Source organism: Miscanthus floridulus, chromosome 3 (assembly GCF_019320115.1).
Source record: "Miscanthus floridulus cultivar M001 chromosome 3, ASM1932011v1, whole genome shotgun sequence".
Taxonomy (NCBI): Eukaryota; Viridiplantae; Streptophyta; class Magnoliopsida; order Poales; family Poaceae; genus Miscanthus; species Miscanthus floridulus.
Window position 1 is genome coordinate 137560496 of NC_089582.1, and position 23996 is coordinate 137584491.

The 23996-nt window shown below is 49.1% G+C and overlaps 1 protein-coding gene across 1 annotated transcript; it reads right to left on the reverse strand.

Annotated features, from left to right (window-relative positions):
• Window positions 1–18538: 18538 nt before the first annotated feature.
• LOC136544528 (uncharacterized) lies at window positions 18539–23168 on the reverse strand. The gene is made up of 4 exons (XM_066536663.1): window positions 20596–23168; window positions 20420–20507; window positions 19264–19321; window positions 18539–18831 (listed from the first exon to the last, which is right to left on the reverse strand). The coding sequence occupies exons 1-4, from the start codon at window positions 23166–23168 to the stop codon at window positions 18539–18541; spliced, it is 3012 nt and encodes a 1003-aa protein (XP_066392760.1).
• Window positions 23169–23996: the final 828 nt, after the last annotated feature.

Below are 23996 nucleotides of genomic sequence, written 5' to 3' on the forward strand. Positions count from 1 at the left end.
AAAGCCAACTGAGTATAATGTCTACATGGCTACACACATGTAAAAGTTGAGAAGCATGACATTTGGTAGTTGGTGACGTGGACAGGGATATCTCTATGGATGTTGGATAAGATCGGGATCGGTGTTTCGATTAAACACCAATGAGTAAATTTGTTTATTACGCGTCTGGCCCAGATGATGTGCTAAAAAGACATAAGGTTTATACTGGTTCAGGCAGAATATCCCTACGTTTAGTTCGTGGCTGCTGCTTGTGTTATTAGCACTAAAAAGTTCGTAGTAGGGGTTACAAATAGACGAGAGAGAGACATGTCCTAAGTCTCTGATGAAAAGGTCAAATGGATGCTGAGAGCTTGGTTGCTGCTCAGCTGTGTGTAATATGATGTGTGGTGCCTTGAATCGATCGATCTCTTTAGTGGGGTGCCCTGCCTTCCCTTTTATAGACCAATGAGAAGCAGGGATTATAGATAGGAGAAAGAAGAGAAACCAGAGGCAAAGGAGGTCCTTCAAAGATGTCGGGTCTTCCTTTTCCTCTGAGCGAGCCCCGCTGATACGGCAGACGGTGCTAGGGATAGCTCCATATTGGGTGCATGTTCGCTGATCCTGATAGGGCCATGTTGGGCGTCTGTCCGCTGATGATGCCATATTCTGGCTTTGTGAGTAAGTGGTCATGTCCCATCCTACCCTGACGGGCGGCGCGACGTACCAGGGTGTTGATTTGCGACCCTACGGGGAGCAGACGGCACAGTGACCACATGTCCGTTACTGTAGATGATGCGAGTTTCCTCCTGGACCATAGTGGTTGTCGTATGCTTCTGTCAGGATCCATGTCTGAGAGCAAATGGCGGTGTCCACAACATTGTAAGACAAATATCGGTGCCTACAGCACTGTTAGGACTCTGACATGCCTGCAATGGCTTAAAGCATCGGTCTTGTCATATCTTGATGGTACTTTCCTACAGGCATGTAGGGTATGGTCCTCGGTATTGCGGTTGACTTGAGTGCCCTACCTTATCTGCGCACATAGTTATGAAGGAGTAGCGCATAGACATCGGGTGAGGCAGAGCCAACCCCTAGACATCAAGCGGGGTGGAGCCAGCCCTCGGACATTGGGCGAGGCAGAGTCTACCCTCAGATGTCAGATGAGGTGGAGCCAGCCCCCAGACATTGGGCGAGGCAGAGCCAGTCCCTAGACATCGAGCGAGGCGGAGCCAGCCCCCGGACATCAGGCGAGGCGAAGCCAGCCCTCCGGGGTCGGGCGATATGGAGTTTGCTCTTAGACGTCGGGCGAGGTGGAGCCAGTCCCCAGACATCAGGCAAGGTGGAGCCAGCCCCCGGATGTTGAGCGAGGTGGAGCTAGCCCTTAGGGGTCGGGTGAGATGGAGTCTACCCTTAGACATCAAGTGAGGTAGAGCCGGTCCTCGGGGGTCGAGCGAGACGGAGTCTGCCCTTAGACATTGAGCGAGGCGGAGCCAGTCCTCAGGAGTCAGCTTGAGGAGGGGCCCATGGTCTCGGTGGATGGACGAGGAGTGACCCGACAAGCGGTGTAGTCACGCTCTTACTCACGTGGATGAATGAACATTAACGGTCATTAGCTCATCCTCTTTGGGTACCCTAATATTGGTCCCCGCCAATAGCCCCCGAGCCCCTAGGCGATTCGAGTAGAATTGCCTAGGGGATTTTTTGACTTGCTAGTGGGTGCGCACGAGCATACCCAGTGGGTGTAGCCCCCGAGCCTACGGAGGAGTAGGATACTCCTTCAGAGGGTTTTCTAAAAGAGAGGATTCTGAGAGCCCTGGCCCTCTATTATTGCCCATGGCTTGCCCTGAAGATGGCGATTTCTTCTTCGCCGAGGTCTGTCCCTTCACAGGTATGGTCATGAGATTTGATGGTTGTTTATCCGGATAACTCAATTGGGATCCTAGTATCCCATTCATGGGGATCCGACCAGGATTAGCCCGGCTGAGACTCCATCGTGGGGCGAGACTCTTGTGAAGCTCGTGCACCTAAGTTTTGGCCACTCGTGGGCCCATCCTTTGTCGTAAGGGTGCCTTGGGACGGTCGTCGAAACCGTTGATGGGCTAGCCCTCGAACTCCTTGGCCCAGGTGGGCCGGATGAACGCTTTTTGACTCGTATCCCTTTTGCTGGTAAAGAGTCCTGGTCTACCCAGGGAGGCAAAACGTCCGATGCGCCTTCAGAGGGAAAGAATAGACATTGCGGGCGCATATCCTACGATGTGACGTGGTGGCAGATCATAGCAGGCGTGGAGATCCAGGTGAACGGTTGCCTTCCTCGCATTCGTCGCCCCTATAAAACCAAAGGGTTTGCCCCCAGGGTTTCATACTTTGTCTCCTTGCCTTTGCATCTACAACCTCCACAACCAATCGCCTAAGCCTCCTGCATCCGCATCTCAGCCATCATCGAATTCACATCCACCCACTCCAATCCTCCAATGAAGCCATGGTGCCGCTTTGATATCACCCTTCAGCGCCTAGAGGGCCTCGTTCGTCGCGGTCTTCTTTGCATGTGAACCATCACCAAGGAATGGCGGCAGCCTAGCGATAAGGACGCGCCGTCACCGCCCGACGGCTATGTTGTGTCCTTTGCTCACTTCCACAAGTAGGGATTCGCCACCCTCGCCCACAAGTTTCTTCAGGGATTGCTACACTACTACAAGGTAGAGCTATAGCACCTTAATCCCAATGGAATCTAGCACATTGCGGTGTTTGTCACCCTGTGTGAGGGATTCCTGAGGATTAGTCCCCACTTCGACCTATGGTGGTACTTCTTCGCTGTCACCCTCCTGAAGAAGCGGGAGAAGAAGCAGGAGCTAAACATGCCGATGAGATGCGTCGGCATTTAGCTCCGCAACAACCGGGTCACCGAGTACCTGTCAATGTGTCTGTCGACCTCCAACAAGGGGGGCATTCGCATTAGTTCTATGTCAAGAATGGTGCAGCCGTCCCCTTGCCAAAGTTCACAGGGCACCTCATTGAAGAGGTCTTGTACTCATGGAGGAAGTGGGGAGTCCCAGAGAAAGACAAGAAGAGAATCTAGGACCATCACATCACCATCTGAATCCTGAAGGAGAGGGGCGTGAATGGGTCGGGGATCATCAACACCTACCACATGCGAAGGGTGGCACCGCTGATGAGGCACGTGCTTCCCCTACTTGTGATGGTGCCTAGGGCATCACTCAATGGGACGACGCTCATCGAGGGATCGCTCTCCCCTTTGAAGTGGTGCAGCGCATCAAGGAGGCGATGGAGCCTCTGCGGGACAACGCCAGCGCTGTCCTCGAGTTTGTGTATCCGGTGCTGGGGCACCCACCAATGTGTCCTAAACCAGGGTGCATTGTCTTCATAAGTTTTCTTTCCTCATGCCTCCTTTTTAATTGAACTCCCGACCTCTTAATGCTGATATTGAGATAGGGGGGCCAGCCGAAGAAACTCATCCTTTCGGATCACCTGACTCCACAGCCGAAAGACTTGTCCATGATGGCGGCCAACCACATCGAGACCAAGCAGCAGAGGAAGGCGAAGGAGGAAGAAAGAGCAGAAGCTATGGGCACGGGAGCGAGGGGAGGACATGGACAGTGATGATGACGACGACAAGGAGGAGGAAGATGATGAGGTAGTTACTGACACCGAGTGGGATGACCTAGAGGGCGAGGATACACTGACAGGTATACACTCGTCCTTGCAGGGACCCTTCCTATTTCATGTGGGGGGGAGTGCATCTGTGAGGCCGGTGGAGATGGGCCAAACCGTTGGCCTGTCCTCAGAACTAGTAGGGGCGGGTGGATCTACCGCTGCGCCCAAGGTGCCAACGGAGGGGGGTGGCTCCGCCATCATGCCTCAAGAGTCAGCAGGGGCGGGCAGATCATCTGTCGTGCCTGAGGTGCCGACGACAATAGGAGTGAGCAGGCCTACCACCACATCCGAGGCATCGAGGGAGGTGGCTCTACTACCGCACCCCAGGATGCAAGGGAGGTGAGCCCCTCTGCCTGGGAGCAGGGGATGAGCTCAAAATAGCCCTGCCCTGATGAGGTGGAGCAAGGACCTAGGGGTTCATCCCCCAAACGTATCCTCTGCCCAACAGCGTTGATATAGGTCATTAACTCCTCTATTTTTCTCTGTTTTTCTTTGTTTTTAGCGTGACTTATGCCTTTTGTTTCTTGCAGTGTCTTAAGATAGGGCAACTTTTAGCGCTAGCGCCCCTAAAGAGCGTCACCATTCAGGCGAGGCGGCGATCATCGGTCGGCATCGCACCCATTTCGAGTGGGAGTAGCACTGGTGTTACTGCCTCTTTGATCGGTCAGGCGTCGCTCGCGGTGGCTCCCATGCTCAAAGGACGCCCTTAGAGGTCGCTGAAGAACTAGCAAGGGAGGTGGTGCCGCTGCCAATGATGGGCCGGTCAAAACTTCCAACCGCACTCATGGCGCCAACCCCGATGGGCGTGACGTGGCCGGATGAGGCTCCACCGATGTAGGCAGAGGTGGTGGCGGCCGTGACAGGCACCCTGTAGCCGAACACCACCATGGTGCGTGCCCGTGGCAGCGGCGTGACCCATACCTCCGGTGGCCCAAATGATGGCTCTTGACATGGGTTGGATGGAGGGGGACACGGTCGAGGGGTCCCCGGGCATCATGGCAGTGGTGGAGAGGACCAGCGGGGGGTCACCCTTGGCCCTAGCATCGGGAGGCAGCCAATCCCTGCGTGGGGCGAGCCTTTGCTCCAGTGGGTAGATCCGCAAGACCCCACGTCGACACTCTTCTCACTCAATCATGTTACTGAGAGCATAGAGCGAGAGAGTCTCAATGAGGGGGATCTTAGCCATGCTGGAAGCTCTAAACTAGGTCAGGGGCGCCCTATGTGACGTCGTCATTCCCATTGGGTGGGTATTCACTTAATCTTGCTTTTCATCTTCTTTTTTCTTTTTTGTATTTTTGTGTTATGACCATCATATTTTCTTCAGTCCCTTATCGCTCGTAGCCGGGAGAAATCCTGGTTCCTTCATGAGCAAAAGGAAAGCTGGGATCGCCTCATTGAAGAGGCATGGATGCATGGTGTCGGGTTCATAAACTCGGGGTCCCTTGTGGACTGGCTTCCCAACAAAGGCTCGGCCTAAACAGACAATGCGCAACTCATGGGCTGGCCCAAGTATTGGAACAACAGGCTAGAAGAGCAATCCAATTACTGGCCAAAAGGCCTAGCCAAGGAGGAACGGTGCTCGTTTTTTGACTCCGGCTCTCCTCTCCGACTGGAGCACTCACTTCGATCTCCAGCCCATCTCTGGACGACCTCTCCGACCGGAAGGCCTAGCCGAGACACTACTTCCAACTCGGACCCCACATCTCCGACCGAGGGTATGTAAAAACCCTGCTCACCGCTCTTCTCCGACTAGCGCAACCACAGCCGACTGGGGCCGACCGACCAGGGATGCCTGCCCGAAAAGGACCAGGGAACGAATGGAGAAACCAAGGCAAGGCACACAAGTCAAACCATGATACTAGGGACCATACCCTATACACCTATAGAAACTATACTTTGCAACCGCCCTGACACAAACAGTGTTGTTGGCATCGACATTTTCCCTACAGTATTGTGGGCGCCATTAACTTCCATACGGTAAGGCTCCCCCACATGCCTCTAGGCATCGATAGTGTTGTGGGCGCTAGCATTTACCATACCGAGTGAATATGGTAAGACCCCTAACATGCCTCTAGGCATCAACAGTATAGCAAGTACCGACATCTGCCATACCCAAATAAAACAATGCAGCCTCCCACGTGCATCCGACATCCAACAGTGTTACAAGTGCCTACCATCATCCTATACCCATTAGCATGGGCAGCAAGGTTTAGAAGCATATATGCTCTCTCTCTATTACTTGTAAGGCCATTCCCTTCATCTATAAAAGGGGATGCACTCTCTCCCTAGAGACTTAGTTGACCCAGGTCGATTCAAGTGCCTCCAGATTCATTAGATCGATCAAGTTTACTAGATCACAACCATAGAACCACCAGGTTCGGACCTCAAACACACGCTTGAACACTTAGCTCATAGCAGAGCTCCTGTCGCTCTTGGCCCTTCTGACCGGAGCCGACTGGACCTCTTGTACCCTCATCTTTCTCCTTCTTGTTTGTAACCCCACTGCAAACTTCAAGCACCTGAACTTAGGAATAAAGTCACCGTCCGACTCAAACTAGATGTAGGGCATGTTGCCTAAACCAGTATAAACCCTGTGTCATTGAGTGCTAGGCTACCTTCGATCACAACGTACGACAAAACTACAAATATTTACTTGTTGGTCACTTTTTGCACCAACATGTGGGGATGTATCCGCCCAGCTTGTTGCCGCCCAATAGAGGGTGGCCGAGCTGACTCCCCTGGTTGAGGAGGCAGCCAGTCTCCGGCTATGGGAGGCCGAGGCCCGTCTGTAGGGTCGAGATGACGACTAGAGAGGGGTGAATAGTCATTTCTAAAACTTAATCATGTCGGCTAACTGAAACAAGTGTGGAATTAAAACTATCAGTCTACCCAAGACTACACCCCTCTATCTATGTTCTCTAGCACCTTGCAAAGATCCTAATTAAGCAATAAAGGTGTTAGGGTAGCTAAAGCTCACCTAACTAATTCTAGGAGCAAGGTCACATAAACCTATGCCACTAGTATTTCAAGCAATGAGGGAGCTCCTACACATGCTAGTAAGCAAAAGCACAAAGCCAACTAAGCTCACTAGCAATGCTCAATAACAAGGCAACCAATGCCAAATTAGAGAGCGCAAATACTTAGCTACACAAACTAAGCAAAGTGACTAACAAGATTACACAAACCAAATTAGTCATGCAAGAGAGCTACTTCTATGCTACACAAGCAAGAAGGTAACTAGTGAGCTATACAAGCAAACTAATTACAAGAGCAACTACACAAGCACAATGTATAGTAAAGTAATTACAAGCTTATATAATGAGGATGCAAACCAATGGGAAGAATAAAGTTGACACGGTGATTTTTCTCCCGAGGTTCACGTGCTTGACAACACGCTAGTCCGTGTTGTGTCGACCGCTCACTTGGTGGTTCGGCGGCTAATTGGCATCACCTGCCTAGCCCGCATGTCGGGCATCGCAAGAACCTACCCTGAAAGTGAGGGTAGCTCAATGACACACTTTACTAGAGTTGCTCTTCACAGCTCCCATGGGGCGAGCACAATGCTCCTCACAAAGCTCTTCTCTGGAGCACCACACAAACTTCTTATGGGCTTCAACAGAGACCACCACCAAGCTATCTAGGAGGTGGCAACCTCCAGGAGTAATAAGCACCACCGACTTACAACTCGACCACCTAGTGCCACTCGATGTAACCTCATGATGCAATCGCACTAGAATCGCTCTCTCACACAATCGAATAATCACTATCAAGCATATATGAGATAGAGGGCTCCCAAGCACTCTCAAGCATGGACACAAAGTCCCTCAAGGTGCTCAGCTCAAGCCAAGGCCGAGACCCCCTTCTATTTATAGCTCCATGGGCTAAAATAGCCGTTACCCCTTCACTAGATGTTTTTCGGGTTGACCGGATGCGCCGGTCATATCGACTGAACGTAGGACCTCAGCGTCCGGTCAATGGATGTTTGCCACATGTCACCTCCGTTCAACCTCAGTCACTTGATCTCAATGATCAAGTGATGACCAGATGCAGCATAGTGCCACAACCAGACGTAGGACCCCAGCGTCCGGTCACTTCTAGTAAGGTTCCAGCTGTGACCGGACGCGTCAGTTGGATCACGACCGGACGTAGGACCTCAGCGTCTGGTCACTTCTAGTAAGCCTCCAATCACAACCGGACGCGTCCGGTCATGCCTGACTAGACTCACCCAGCGTCTAGTCACTCACTGTCTCCTTTGTGCACTGCCATATCAGCGGGACCGGACGCACCCATCCAATGTTCGATCACGAAGTGACCTAGCGTCCGGTCAAAGATCGACGCCTATGCCTTCATTGCTGCTACTGACCAGACATAGGACCCTAGCTTTCGGTCACTGCGTGACCAGCATGTGGTGCACTATGTAAAACCCTATCTTTTCTGTATATGTGTGCGTCCGTCGGACTGTCCGCACTGTATGGGCAGACACTCCGCCGATGAAGTTTTGATCCCTTCTCACCTCCGTTTCATCGCCGATTTAATCCACATCAACTCCAACTTTATCTTCTTTGTAAATGTGCCAACGCCACCATGTGTATATGTGTTAGTATTTTCACAATTATTTTCCAAAGGATTAGCCACTCAACTTGCCACGCCACTCGATCCTAGCGATGATGCAAAGTTAGATCACTCGAGTAACACTATATGACCGATATGTAAACAAGTTTGTCCCTCTTGATAGTACGGCCATCTATCCTAAACTCGGTCATCAACTTCTCTACACACCTATGACCGATGAAATGAAATGCCCTAGGTTATACATTTGCCTTGCGCATTCTATTCCATCTCCTCCATTGTTGATGCAACACATGCACCAACATGATCAACAATGATATGATTCACTTCATATCATCAAGTGATCATATTGGTTCATCGATCTTGACTTCACTTGCTTTTCACCATTGCCTTTGTCCATCGACGCCAAGTCTTGCTCAAGCTTCACCGCCACACGGTCCATCGCTCCAAAGCCTCCAACTTGCCCTTCACGCTTGCAACCGGTCCATCAAGTCAAGTCTTATCTTGATCTTCTCCACCTCGATCACATGACTCGATGTCATGACTCATGTGCAATGAGCTTCTTTTTCATCACATGTGTGAGCTTTGCAACATTTCAAAGCCATTTTCACCTTCATGGCATATGTTGCTCACACACATAAACATGTGGACTAATCACCTGTGTATCTCACATAAACACAATTAGTCCACCTAGGTTGTCACTCAATTACCAAAACCACACAAGGACCTTTCATCGTCGGGACACGGAGGAGGTCGAGAAGGCATTTGAGGAACTATCGGTGAGGGCGCGACAGGATGAGGAGGAGACCACCAGAGTCTGGAAGGAGCAGGACGAGTTGCTCTAGAGGGACACTGAGACCGCCAGTGGATCCTCGACCTCCTGGCCGAGGCAAAGAAGGAGTAGGAGCTCAAGCTAGGAGCTGAGGAGAGGTTTGCAGCCTTGCAACAGAGGGCGAACCTAGATGCTGAAATGGTTGCCTAGCTACGCAAGGAGTGAGATGAGCTGCGCTAGACGTGGAGAGGCTTCGCTCAGAGCACGGTGTGGCCCGCGGAGAGCACGACCAGGCCGTCTGAGAGCATGACGAGACATAATAGAGGATCGGCTCCCTCTAGGCTGAACTAAGAACCGCGACAACCCAAAGGCTGGAGGCCGAGAGCATCTCCACTAGGCTAGCCATGGAGGTTGCTGAGGCATGGAGGAACCTTCAGGAGGAGAGTGACGAGCACGATCTCATGTGCGCTACCCTCAGAGTGGTCTACGATGACCTAGAGGTGGCGTGGCTAGAGGGGAGCAGCTTGCTTGTGGCCCGTGTCGTAGATATCACTGCGCGGGTGCGCTAACTCAAGAGAGAAGCTCTTCGCTCTAAGATCACCCAAGCCTTCACCATTGCCTGCTCTCATTACGCGGATAGTATTGACTTGGAGACAATGAGCATTGGCTTCGTGCCTGGCTACAAAGCCTCCGAGCTAGATGAGATAAAGACGACGGTGGCTCCTCTCGCATGGAACCTGACGGACAAAGTTGAAGACATAGTTCTCCCCCGGAGGGGGTAGTTAGTCATATAGGTCAGATGAACACTTATTGTAATCTATGAACAAGCGTCGACCTTTATGTATCGTAAAAACAATTTTATAACTTCGTTTTATTTGATTGAACTTGTTTTCTTCTCTTTTTATATGCAAAAGATGGGCTCACATATTCTGACCCTTCCATTCGTTAAGACCATAGGGCCTAAGGTGTAAGAGGAAAAACTTCGATCATGCTGGTGAGCAAAAACATTGTAGCCATAGAGGCATAGGTTTTTTGCAGTTCAACTAGGCATGCTTAGTTATTCATTTATGCAAACTTTATCGCTAGGCTTAATGTGAGGAAGAGGTATGACACAGCGACTATTTTAAAAAAGGTGTATTTATACTCTTATCAGCCCCCGAGTGAGATCCAACCCTTTGCCGTTGTTGGGTCGGATGTCACTGCATATCGAGGAGAGGATAGCGAAACTTTAGGAGAATGTGTCTCTTGTATTTACATGTACCCCCTCCCTAGGATCTTAGCTATCATTGTGTGGCCATGTGTTAGGTCTCCTTGCCAGTCCAACCTTCCTCGAGCCCCCATGCGTGGCAAGGATTCGGTCAAGGGTTGGCTCATTTTTATGACTATTGCCCTGTCCATGGTTTCTGAAACTAGAGGGGTTGAGTTAATGTTACTTGCCTTGGTGGCTCGAGTGACATGCTCGGTGAGCGGGCATGTTTGAATGGAATCTGGTTCCATCGCTTGCAATAGGCTCGGCAAAGCCCTCGTGTGGCATTCCGTTGACCGAGAAGGAGAAGGTTGAGATTCCCCCTCCATGGGGATTCTATGGGCTCGGCTAGAGGCTAAGATCGAACGAGAAGGTTGAGATGACCTTGTCCGCTTCTAAGCAGGATGGGCACAGGCCGCTGAGGCTCATCTATGTTTTTCCCCTAGATCTTTGTTCGACATGAGGCGGCCTCGGGCCCTCTGTGAGCCGGCCTTTGAACCTCGATCTTTTGATCTTGGATCGGGTGGCTCAAGTCCTCGAGCCCCGTGGGGTTTGGAAGGGGTCGGCCATGATTCATACGTCACCCCATCCTCAGTTTTCGCAACCAGAGGGGCTGAGCTAACGACACTTGCCTTGATGGCTCGAGCGTCACGCTCGGTGAGCTCGCTAACGGGCATATTTGAGTGTAATTCCACTACTTCTTAATAGGGTCGGTAGAGCTCTCATGTGGCATTCCACTACTTTTTAACCTGCCTCCCGATAGATGCCTAAGCCGTTCGATAGGCTTGGGTGGCCCGTTGGCCTCTCCTCGAAGGAGATTCTATGGGCTTGGCTCGAGGTTAGAATCAAATGAGAAAGGTTGAGATGTCCCTGTCCTCTCCTGAGTGGGGTCGGGCAAGGCCATTAGGGCCATCTCAGTTTTTCTCCCCTGGCTCTATTTGACATGAGGTGGCCTTGAGCCCTTTGCGGGTGTGCCTTCAAACCTTTGTCAATCGCCATTCATATCGAATGGGACGACTACCACTTTGTGACGCGACGCGAAGTGTTATGATGTGGCAATCGCATGTGCAATGCTTGGACGTATGGGATGATTGAATGGATGAATGTATGAATGATCATAGTTTAAGAAAAAATAGGGGTCAGTAATGTTACCTCGATGGCACGAGTGATGGGTTTTGGGAGCTCTTTACCAGATATATCCGTGCGGGGTTTGGGTCTGACATTTGTGACGAGGTCGACGTAACCTGCATGAGCCTCCCATTCTTTCGTATCTATCTCTAGGCAATGGCCCGAGCTGTTCGATCGATTTGGGTGACCTGACAGCCTTTCCTCGATGGAGATTCCATAGGTAGGCCCCTCCAAATCCCTCCCAAGAAGGTGGAGGTTAAGGTTTGGAGTGTGGAGACAAAGGCTCTGATCGCGCTGGTGGACAAAAACGCTATAACCACTGGGGCATAGAGTCCTAGCGGTTCGACTAGGCTTACTCAAAGTTTGCGCTCGCACATCATGCCTCTAGTTTTTAAACGTAAGGAGGGGCTGAGCAGAGAGAATGTCTAGCGAATAGACACCCTCGCCAGCCCTCGAGCAATTCCTGACCCTCTGCCGTTGCTGGGGTCGGAGGCTCGATAATGAAATTAATACGTAAAGTAAGTAAGTGAGGATGCTTATCTTTCGGCAGCGGTCTTGAGCCGTCCGATCAACCTGGGCACCGGTTTTACCTCGATGGTAAGAGTGATGGGTTCAGAAAGCCTTCCTTAGATATGAGCGTGATCTAGCTTGCTCCTTATCCATTTCTTGTTTGTGGCCAAGCTATCCGATCGACTCGCATAACCTATCGAAACAAGATTTCCCTGTGGAAATAGAGGATTAAAACATCCCGTGCAAGAATTTAGTTAGGCAGATAAGCCAAGCGTCAAATTTGTGTAAAATGGACGAGCTCTTCATTATAGCGAACAACCTTTTAGCTCTTCTCCCTCTTTTTGTAAAAGAGGTTTAGTGTATTCCAACCCTTCCCATAGTTAAGGCCATAAAAGCTCAGAGTGTAGGTGAGCTAGCTCTGATCACGCTGGTGAGCAAAGGTGCCATAGCCGCTAGGGCGAAGGTGTCTCGCAGTCTGCCAGGTTTTACTCAGAGCATGTTCCTAAAAACCTAGCTCCTAGGACTTAACGTGAGAAAAGAGGACAGGCACAGAGAATATTTGCAGGATAAATGTACTCATATCAGCCCTTGAGTGAGGCCCGACCCCCTGCTGTTTGCTAGGGTCGGATGTCACGAAGGATCGGGGAGTTTTGATAGCAAAACTGATAAGTAAAAAGTGTGCATTTATTAGGGGTAAAAGAGACGTAGCTGCTCGATATTCTAGGCATTGGTGAAGACCTCGCCGTCGATGGTTTTCAGCTTGTAGGCACCTGGTCGGAGTACCTCTACGACAACATACAGTCCCTCCCATGGTGGGGAGAGCTTGTGATGGTCCTTGTTGCTCTAGACGAGGTGGAGGACTAGGTCCTCGACGTTGAAGGCCCGACCCCACACTCATCGGCTGTGGTACCATGGCAACACCTGCTGGTAGTTGGCCGAGTGGAGGAGGGCAACATCATGAGCTTTGTCCAGCTGGTCCATGGCATCATTGAGGGACGCCTTGGCTCCCTGTTCATCGTACGCCTTTGATCCTTAGTGCTCCATAGTCGAGGTCGGTTGGGAGGACAACCTCAGAACCATAGACCATGAAGAAGGGTGTATAGTCGGTGGCTCGACTAGGGGTTGTCCTCAGGCTCCAGAGTACTGAAGGAAGCTCGACGACCCATCGTGCACCAAACTTGTTCAACCGGTTAAAGATTCTAGGCTTAAAGCCCTGTAGGACCATACCGTTTGCGCGCTTGACCTGCCCATTCGTTCGAGGATGCACGACGATGGCCCAATCGACCCAGATGTGGTATTCATTATAGAATTGAAGGAACTTCTTTCTGATGAATTGCATGCCGTTGTCCGTGATGATGGAGTTAGGGACTCCAAAGTGATGGACGATGTCGAGGAAGAACAGCATGGCCTGCTCGGATTTGATCGTGGAGATCGGCCGAGCTTCTATCCACTTGGTAAATTTGTCTATGATGACAAGCAAGTGGGTGTAGCCCCCAGGTGCTTTTTTAAGAGGTCCATCCAGATCGAGCCCCTAGACCGCGAGTGGCCAGGTGATGGGGATTATCTAGAGCGCTTAGGTCGGTAGGTGAGTCTGTCGAGCATAGTACTAGAACCCTTCATAGGTGCGTACGATCTGCTCGGCGTCCGCTACAGCGGTGGGCCAGTAGAAGCCTTGTCGGAACGCGTTTCCGACCAGGGTTCTAGGCGCAGCATGGTGACCGCAGATCCCACTGTGGATGTCGTTTAGTAAATGTTTCCCCTGTTTGATGGGGATGCAGCGCTATAGGATCCCAGTGTGGCTTCGCTTGTAGAGTTCGCCCTTCACAACAACAAAAGACTTGGCGCGACGTGCGAGCCGTCAAGCCTTCATCTTGTCCATCGGTAGTGCATCATGGAGGAGGTAGTTGAGGTAGAGCGTCCTCCAGTCGACTAGAGGGTCGGGCTCTGTCGCTGGGTCCTCTTCGAGCTCCATGACTTCAGGGCCGGATGGAGCCAACTGTTGGTCAGCCCCAGGCCTAGATTGGTCAGACCGTCGCCGCCCTATTTTGACTCCTTATAGTGAACCGAGGGCTTGTGCTGGTCGCTGGTGAAGATGCCTGTTGGCACCGTCTCTCGGCCGGATGCTACTTTCGCAAGCGCGTTAGACGCCTCGGGATGTGATTGAGCTCGAGGCCATAGAACTTGTCCTCCAACCAGCGGACTTCTCGGCAGTACGCGATCATCTTGACGTCATGGCAGTTTGACTCCTTCATGACCTGGTCGACGATCAGCTGGGAATCTCCTCGAACGTCGAGGCGTCAGACGCCAAACTCGATGGCAATGCGTAGGCCATTGATGAGCTCCTCATATTCGACTACATTGTTGGAGGAGGGGAAATGGAGATGGACCATGTACCTCATGCGTACCCCAAGGGATGACACGAAGACCACCCCCGCACCGGCGCCCTTCTTCATCAACGATCCGTCGAAGTACATTATCCAGTACTCTTGATCGACGACCGCCGGTGGCATTTAGACCTCAGTCCATTCCGCGATAAAATCAGCCAACACCTAGAACTCGGGGTCGTCCGGGAGGCATACGCAATGCCCTGACCCATCAGCTCGAGCGATGTGGCCAGGCCCCCCGTGCGCGTGCCTGCAGCGGTCGCGGCCGGTCGGGCTACGCCCCTGGCCAGGCTTTGGCTAGCCGGGACCAGGCCACGGCGGCTAGTTCCAGCGCGGCTGGTTGGAGCTCTGGCTGGCCGGCTCGTGGCTGACCTGCTGCGGCAGCGGCCAGGCCAGAGGAGGACAAAGAACGGAAGAGGAGGCCGAGGCGAGATAACTCATGTCTTTTTCTTGCGTCCTTTTTTGCTCTTGGAGATACGCTCTGCGAGAGCGCGTCGCGGCGCCGGTGGACTGTGGGGCGGCGGCGGCATGGGTAGGGCTTGCGGGGCGAGGTTTTGTAGGCGAAGGATGAGGTCTGTTCCGATGGATGGGCCGTGTTTACTCTGAAGCCAGTTTGGGCCAATCGATAAAATAAAAGCCCATGTAGAGCCTAAACTGGCCCTAAAGCTATTCCCGACCCAAACAAACTGCGGCCCATCGATAGCTTTGCTCGAGTTCCGGTTTTGCCCCCTCTTCCATTTCTGGCTCAGATGAAATTTCGGCCCTATATTTATGCTCATTAAATTCCTTCCCCGTGTTCGTATTTCTCAGTACTACTCGAATTTCGGCTTGATGGCCCGGCCGTACATAACCATGCGAGGACTCTGAATTTCAGCAAGCGATTCCGCGTGCAGGACCCTGTAAGCAAAGCACAAGCGATGCATTGATGCTGGATGCTGCAGCTGCCAGAAAAGGCGCGGGGAAAACGACGGCACCTGACCGGGAAGACCGGTGCTTTTGCATGGCCTGAGCAGCAGCTGCGCCAACAAATTTCCCTGATCACTTGACTGATAAGTCAGAGCTGAAAGTACTACTAACTAATTTATTTTAAGAGAAAAATATTATTTATTGGTTGAAAAAGTACGGCTTATAAGCCAAAAGCTGAATGTTCCCCCGTCAGCTCGACTGGCTGTTTAGTCACACACACGCTTAGCTTTGGCAAGTAGTACCGTGAAGTGCTGACCGCCTGGGCATGCTTGCTGAACATGAGATGCATGTAGACCATATGAATGACGATCGGTTCTTTCTTTTGCTTTCCTGTGTTTTGTTACTTCCGATTCCGAGTTACCAGGATGATTATGTAAGAACTTGCATTATCTTCGTTCTTCTTAAATGACATGGAAGTGCTCTGCTGATTTCTTCTTAAAAAAACTACACATCTTGATGATAATATAAAAATCGACACGTATTAATAAACAGGTTACAGCTTGCAAGAAGCCGTTCCACTCGCAGATCAGCATGTCATGTAGCAGCAGCATGTTGCGTTCCGTGCGTGTCAAAAAAGGCAAAGCGCGCGCGGCTCGCGGGATGCAATGCAACCGTACTAGTACGTGGGTGCGCCTCTCCGGCCGCTCCACGCACAAAGCACGATCGGGGCCGGACGGTTTGGAGACCACTAGTGGCGATCGGGGCCGCGAGAACGATCGAGACACGCAGCCGCAGCTTGTGCCGAGCGCTGCCAGTGGCCATGCATGGCCGCGCACGCACACGCAACTCGGCACCGTGGCCGTGGTGGAGAGGGAGCAGCGAGCGACGCAGGACACTCTTCTCTCTGTCCCCGCTCCCGCTTCACAGCAGCGCGATGGATGGGTGACTCCAGCATTGCTGACCCTGGGTCCTCACTTGGAGTTTATAAAAGCACTTAAAATTCAACCATTACCCCCAGCAACAGCCACTACATCCTAGCCCTCGAACTCATAGGATCCACTCGTCATTAGAGCAGCTCCAGTGTAATCTAAAATCGAATTGAGAGCTCATCCGACCGAATCATGCACACTGGAGTATTCGAACCGTATGTGTAGAAATCGCACTCCGTAGATGAGTTGAACCGAGGCCATAAAATAATCAGTTCCGTGCACCACGTGAGCAGATAGAAGCAAAGAACGGTTGGAGAAGAGTCCACCTGGTCCTGGCCGTGAAACAGATGGATGATTTTTTTAATCGTACGTGGACCCTACTAATCGATGTCTACGCTAGAGTCATCGAACTCTCCTTGCGTTCAGGTGACATGAATTTTACGTTTTGAGTTAGCACTAGAGCTGCCCCTTAGGTCTTTTGTTCTCCATTTCTCTCTCACGCATCCACGGATAGACTCCTTTCTCTACAATCACGATGTGCATCGTCCTTCATGCCTCCGTGTGTCGGATCGAAGAGGGGGGGGGGGGGGGGGGGGGGTCATGGACTCATGGTCGCCCCTGCGGGAAGAGGGTGTTGAGAAGGGCACGCCAAGGAGGAGTCGTCTGGACGGGGAGGGGGCGGTGTCGTCGGAGCGAAGACATGGGGGCAAACACACTAGGGAGCATTGGAGTGTACTAGAGCATATAATAAGTCTGATTTGATAGTATTATACCAATACTATTGCGATACCATGACGTGTGTGCAAGCGTACTAAAATGCACGCCAAACCTCGGATATAAGAGGCTAGCCTCAACACACTACTAGGAATTGACCCTTAGAGCACCATTTTTTTTCGCAACACCACACATTTGGTTGCAATATTTTGTTTTATAGCAACCAACATATTAATGGGTTGCGATATCTGGATCTTATGGCCACAAAAAATGTGGGTTGCGTCAGTTAAAACATTCGTTGCAATAAGTTGGTGTTAATGCCACAGTGAACAAGGTGGTTGCCTTTTTGGGTACCTATTGCCACAACTAATTGTGCATTGCGATAATATTGATTTAGTGTTGCGATAGATTTGTGTTTGTTGCCATGAATATTTAGTTGGTTGCGATTATGCCTGCTTGTGGCCACGATGAAATAGCGTTGTCTAAAACTTAACCTTTGTTGCGATAGCTCATATGCCTGTTGCATCCAGAAAACAATTCGTTGCGTTTGATTTGTGTTTGTTGCCATGATTATTTAGTTGGTTGCGATTATGCCTGGTTGTGGCCATGATGAAATAACGTTGTCTAAAACTTAACCTTTGTTGCGATAGCTCATGTGCCTGTTGCATCCAGAAAACAATTCGTTGCGTTTGATTTGTGTTTGTTGCCATGAATATTTAGTTGGTTGCGATTATGCCTGGTTGTGGCCACGATGAAATAACGTTGTCTAAAACTTAACCTTTGTTGCGATAGCTCATGTGCCTGTTGCATCCAGAAAACAATTCGTTGCGTTTGATTTGTGTTTGTTGCCATGAATATTTAGTTGGTTGCGATTATGCCTGGTTGTGGCCACGATGAAATAACGTTGTCTAAAACTTAACCTTTGTTTCGATAGCTCATGTGCCTGTTGCATCTAGAAAACAATTTATAGTTTAAAAACAATTTATTTGCTTTAGTTTGAATTGCCTAATCATCAAAACAATTTAAAGTTTAAAAACTTTAGAGACTATAGAGCTCTAATTACTAGAATCAAACGCTCAATTTTAGAACTTCATTTATTATTTATTAGAAAAAAATAGAGAAAAAACTGCATATTTATTAGAAAAAAATAGAGAAAAAAAACTGCATGTAAAAACATGCAAATAGAGGAGTCGAACTTCGAACCCACCTCCATTTCTACTTGAAATGGTCCTTACCACTGCGCTACAAATCACTTTGCTCGTAGTCCTTGCATTCAACTTTTTTGTATACAGTTTTGCCACACGCTTCGCCATGTCACTGGACACCCAGGACCTCGGACTACAGCAAAGTGCGACAGACCATCACACCACATCGTTGCCTGTGAAAGGGCTCCTTGGCTCCTTGGTTCTCACAAGAAAATGCACAGTCAACACCAAAGAAAATGCACAAGAAGGTGCTGTTCATTTGTACAGGAAGCTGACTACTATTGCTTCACTTTTAGAATGAGCATCTAAAATACAATTGCAAAAGGCAACGAATTGCATTTTCAGCTTGCAAAATTGAAGTAACACCTGACGACATCCAGCACAAATTTACGCACCACTTAAATTGCAGAATTCAAGTAAAATCATAATTTAAGCTCAACACACGGTCTAAATTAAACAAAAGTTTGCATACTAGATACCAATTAAAAGAAACAAATATCACATTAATACATATAGGATCACAATTATGTAAAAAGCTCATCTTCCTCTCCCTGGCCTAAAGTGTTGACAGGTGCAACATGCCCGTCGTTGATGTAGGTGTCATCATTCTCATCATCATCATCAGGTATGTCATCTTGATCTGGTTCTGGCACAGGTATAGCACTTTGAATAATGCTGGCATCTCCAGTCACTCCATCGAGGTCATTCCTTGTCCAATTTGTCAACTCTCTAAGCTGGATACAAATGTCCATGTCCTCCACACCTACATCGACTGAGTCAATATCAATCTGTCCCTGTTGTTCAGTTTCTCCTTGTTCTGGCATGGAAAACAAGGTCCTAGGCTTCATTCTAACAACACTACTCCATTTGGGTTTATTTGCACATTTAACGTAAAAAACCTGCTCCACTTGAGTCCCCAGAACGTAAGGATCATTCATATATCGACGACGAGTTGTATCAATATCTATAATCCCATATTGATCCTTACTGAACCCTTTACTTTTACTCTTGGATGCGGCAGGAACATCAAACCAATCACACTCAAACAATATGACTTCTTTTTCACCAGGGAAATCTAGTGCGATTACCTTATTAAGGACACCGTACCAATCCATATTGCTCGTACTATCATCACCCTTCACTAGAACTCCTGAATTTTGTGTATTGAAGCTAGCCTCTATAGCAGCGGTTCGGAAAAAAAAATCATTAATTACGCATCTGTTGAAAACCCGAGCCACATAATGAGGACCCTGTGAAAGATCATATAGCTCTTCACTGATCTTCCGCTCTTCATAAAGTTCCTTGGCCTACACGCAAGAAAAAAATATAAGGACTGCTGTATTTTAAAAGTGACACTATATATATATCAATGCATAAAGTACCTTGAACCCTGACACTATATATCAATGCATTATTCTTAACTCTCCACCGATGACAGATAACAAAAGATCACACCCAAACGCAGCAAAGAGATATTATTTTCTAGCAGTAAGAGAGATTACTTTGACCAACCACATAGCAGATTTCAGAAATGTAAAATTCTAGCAGAATTCTACTTTGACCAACCACATAGCAGAATTCTACTATATATTATTTTCATACAGATTTCATTCTAGTATATACTGCTAGAATTCTGCTATGTGGTTGGTCAAGTAGTAGTGAAGAGAGATTTACTGGAGCGGGCAAAGAGATATTAATTTCTAGCAGCAAAGAGATATTATTTTCTTAGTAACCCTTTACTGGAGTGGGCTTAACTCTACTCAGATTGGTTAAAGGCTCCACAACAGGGGGATTATTTTTTGTAAGTATATTTGAGATTCTTAACTTGAGAAAGCAACTGATGATGACTAATCCTTCTTCAGCAAGGGGGATTAGTTGGAGGTCAGCCTGTTTAACTCCAGTACCTAAATTGAGACGGGAGCAATAACTCAAATGCTGAGCCAATGGGGTAGCATCTCTTCACATATTTATATTGACAAGAGATTGTTTAGGAACAAGAAGAGCACATGAGGGAAGTTATCACAGGTAACATGAGGGATATAGTAGTGCAATGACCAACAAGGCAACTGTGATGGCTGGAATTTAAACCTAATGGTCCTAGTTCCATGGAAAGACATACATGATGGACACAAATACAGCTGTATATGGCGATTATTGACATAGTACTACATCTTATTGTAACTGATAAAATAGTGTACAGTAAGTCAGCAATGTGAGCCAGCAAACATGTTGAAAAAGCATCTCACAATGAGAGTTAAGCCTGCTGACACTCATGGCATTCCCTAGCATTGCACAGATAGCAATAGGGGATGACAATACATCACTTCAGTTTCCCCACAACATTTGAAGAGTTCGAGAACTGAAAATTAACATTGCGAGAGGCTACTCAAGTGCACATTACTCACCTTACGTTCAAACCATCCAACAAAATGCTCCCTGTGACGCTTATCAACGCCTTGTGCGCTAGTTCTTCTCAACAGCTCCTTATGCTTCCTATACATTTATTTTGGGAAAAACATATTAGTATGCATTCAACTATAAACTGTGTAAAAACACAAAGAAAAATGTTTCTAACACTTACTCGATCCATCTCAGTGCCTCATCACAGTTTGATAACATATAGTGCCGCATCCGCAACATTTCAGATTTAGGAAGATGCTCTAATTTGCAGCCTTTCTTACTGTAGTCGATGCTGCCAACTATGCTAGACCCAGCCGGTGGTTCATTGACCACGCTCCTCTCATGGCGCATTGGTCGATCCAGCTTCGTTTCAATGTCTTCTAGGAAGCGAGAGCAGAATGTCATGCACTCCTCTAAGATATATCCCTCTGCTATCGAACCTTCTGGATGTGCCTTGTTCCTAACATATCCTTTAAGTGTACGTAGATACCTCTCGATTGGATACATCCACCGATAACACACAGGTCCACCAAATTTAGCCTCCTCAGCTAAATGAACCGGCAAATGCATCATAATGTCAAAGAATGCTGGTGGAAATATCATCTCAAGCTTACATAAAGTCTCTGCAATTGAAGAGCTTAGTGTTTCTAAATGAGTTTGCACCAGCTCCTTTGAACACAGCGCATTGAAAAACCTGCTAAGCTCAATCAATGGTCTAGCAACAGCTTCAGGCAAGATATGCCTTGCAACTAAGGGCAACAGTTTCTGTAAAATAACATGATAGTCATGTGATTTTAGTCCAGAAACCTTACATCCATTCACATCCACACATCTCTTTATATTAGACGCGTAACCGTCAGGCATCCTCACTCCTTCTAAGAATGTGCATAGCATCTTCTTCTGGTCCCTGTTTAAGGAGTACAATGATGATGGCAAAATATACTTTCCATTCTTCACCACCGGATGCTGATCCTGCCGTATCCCAAGATGTTGCATGTCAAGCCTCGCCTTTTCACTATCCTTACTCTTACCATCTATGTGAAGCAATGTCCCAATAATGCTTTCACAGACATTTTTCTCGATGTGCATAACATCCAAGTTATGCCTTACAAGCAATTTTTCCCAGTAAGGAAGCTGAAAAAATATACTCTTCTTCCTCCAGTTGTGCCACCTACTGTCTTCTTCACGTTGCTTCCTCTTCCTTGTTGCTTTCCCAAATTCTGGTTGCTCAAAACTTTCATACTGTTGTAGAACCTGAGCACCGGTTAGTGGCATAGGTGCCTCCCTCATCTCTGTCATGTTGTTGAAGCTTGTTTTGCTCTTGCGCCACCTATGGTTCTGAGGGAGAAATCGACGATGACCCATGTAACAATGCTTTGACCCAAATTTCAACCATAAGTACTCTGTATCTTTGTGGCAGTATGGGCATGCAAACTTTCCTTTAGTACTCCAACCAGATAGCATGGCATAAGCAGGGAAGTCATTTATAGTCCACAACAGAAGCGCATGAAGAGTAAACGTCTCCTTCTTATTCTCATCCCATGTTTCAACACCTGTCACCCATAACTCTATGAACTCGACAATTAGAGGTTGCAAATAGACATCAATATTCATTCCAGGTGATTTTGGCCCTGGAATCAACATAGACATCATCCAATAGGGTTGCTTCAAACACAACCAAGGAGGCAAGTTGTAAGGGATTAGGATGACAGGCCATGTAGTATATGCAACATTCAACATCCCAAACGGATTGAAGCCATCAGCTGCAAGACCGAGCCGTATGTTGCGAGGGTCCTTAGCAAAATCCTTATACTCGCTATTCACATGCTTCCATGCCAATGAGTCTGCCGGGTGACGCATTTTCCCATCATTTACTAGTTCTTCCTCATGCCAACGCATCAGCTTTGATGTCGATGATCTCATATACAATCTTTGCAAGCGAGGAATAAGTGGAAAATAACGAAGGATCTTACGTGCAAAACACTTCTGCTTCTTTCCACAATCAATGTCAACATGATCATCCTTTTCAGTACCGCCTGTCTCTTTCCATCTAGATTCTCCACATGTTGGACACTTATCCAATTTAGCATAATCTCCACGAAATAACACACAGTCATTGACACAGGCATGAATCTTATCGTAATGCAGGCCAAGATCTCGAACAACCTTCTCCACTTTTTCCAAGGAAGCTGGGAGACAATGGCCAGCAGGAAGCACAAGCAAGAACAACCGAAGTATGCGTTCTAAACTGCTATTACTAATGCCATCCATGCATTTAATCTGAAATAGCATGACAATGAAAGAAATCTTTGTAACCTCTTTGCAACCTGGATACAACTCTTTCTTTGCCTCTTCTAGTAGCCTGAAAAGTTTTTTTGCAGTTGCATTTGGCTCGTCCTCATCTCTTCCTGTGATTTCTCCATGTATAACACCTCTAATTAGTGAAGAAACTAAATCATGGGAACTTTCAGCATGATCTACCGCAGGGCCATCATTGTTATCATTCTCAACTAACGAAGGCTCGGAATTACCTTCTCCTTGAATGAAACTCTCATCAAACCCTCTCAGTGCCACATGAGTTCGAACCTCCTTTTCACTTCGATAAGACATGCAGCGACATCGAGTACACGGACATGGAGCTGTTTCTTCACTAGATGTGCCCCCAAATACACTCTGTAAAAAATTCTTGAATCCTGCCTGCCAATCAGATGTATATCTGGACATCCGCATCCAGCTCTTATCTTCATTTGACATCCCTACAGTGAGCACGAATCCACAGAATAAATACCCACTATCAAGCTAACATTATGAATTGAAAAGTTTCTTTCCTAATGAGCATGATATGCCTTTGCAGCTCTCCCCAAGAGTTCGAAGTTCTTCAAAAGTTCACCAAGGAGAGGAAAATTAACTAGGACCCCTGTGTTTTCTGCTCACCTTGTTTGAAGCACAATAAAAGCCAGCTGAGGGGGAGCAAGCTGGGGTCGCCGGAGGGGAACAGGGGCGGGTGCCTCTTTGCCGCTGCTCAGCCGTTTCGTTTTACCGGCTGCGAGGCGGCTATGCAGTGGTGGTGAAGAGCGCGACGGCGTCGAGGACAGGGCGCCGGTGAGACAGAGCGGTGGACGACGTGGCCCGGCGAGGCTGATGAGGAGGTGCTGGCCGGCGACGCGAGCTCGAGGTGCAGGTGGCGGCGAACGAAGGAGGCGGCGTGCTGGTGCTCCGGGTCGGCGAGGTTGGGCGCGTCGGCGTGGTCTATGGCAGGCTCGGCGCAGAGCGCGACGGCGAGGACGACGCGTTGATGCAGTGCGTCGATGACGAGGCGGTGAGGTCGAAGATGGCGTTCCAGGAGGCGGCGAGCTGCGCGGCGTGGAGCTGGTGAGGTGCAAAGCAGTGGCGGCGGCGCTGTTGGGATGGAGAAGGCGGCGCGGCGAGCGGCGCAGAGAGGAGGAGGCGGCGTGGTTCTCCCCGGCGTGCTCTGTCGAAGAGGTCGCGCAGCCGTGGCGAGGTGAGCTCGGCGTGGCGGGGCTGCGCCGGAAAAGGAGCGTGGCGGCGGCGGAAAGAGGAGCGGGCGGCGGCGGAAAGAGG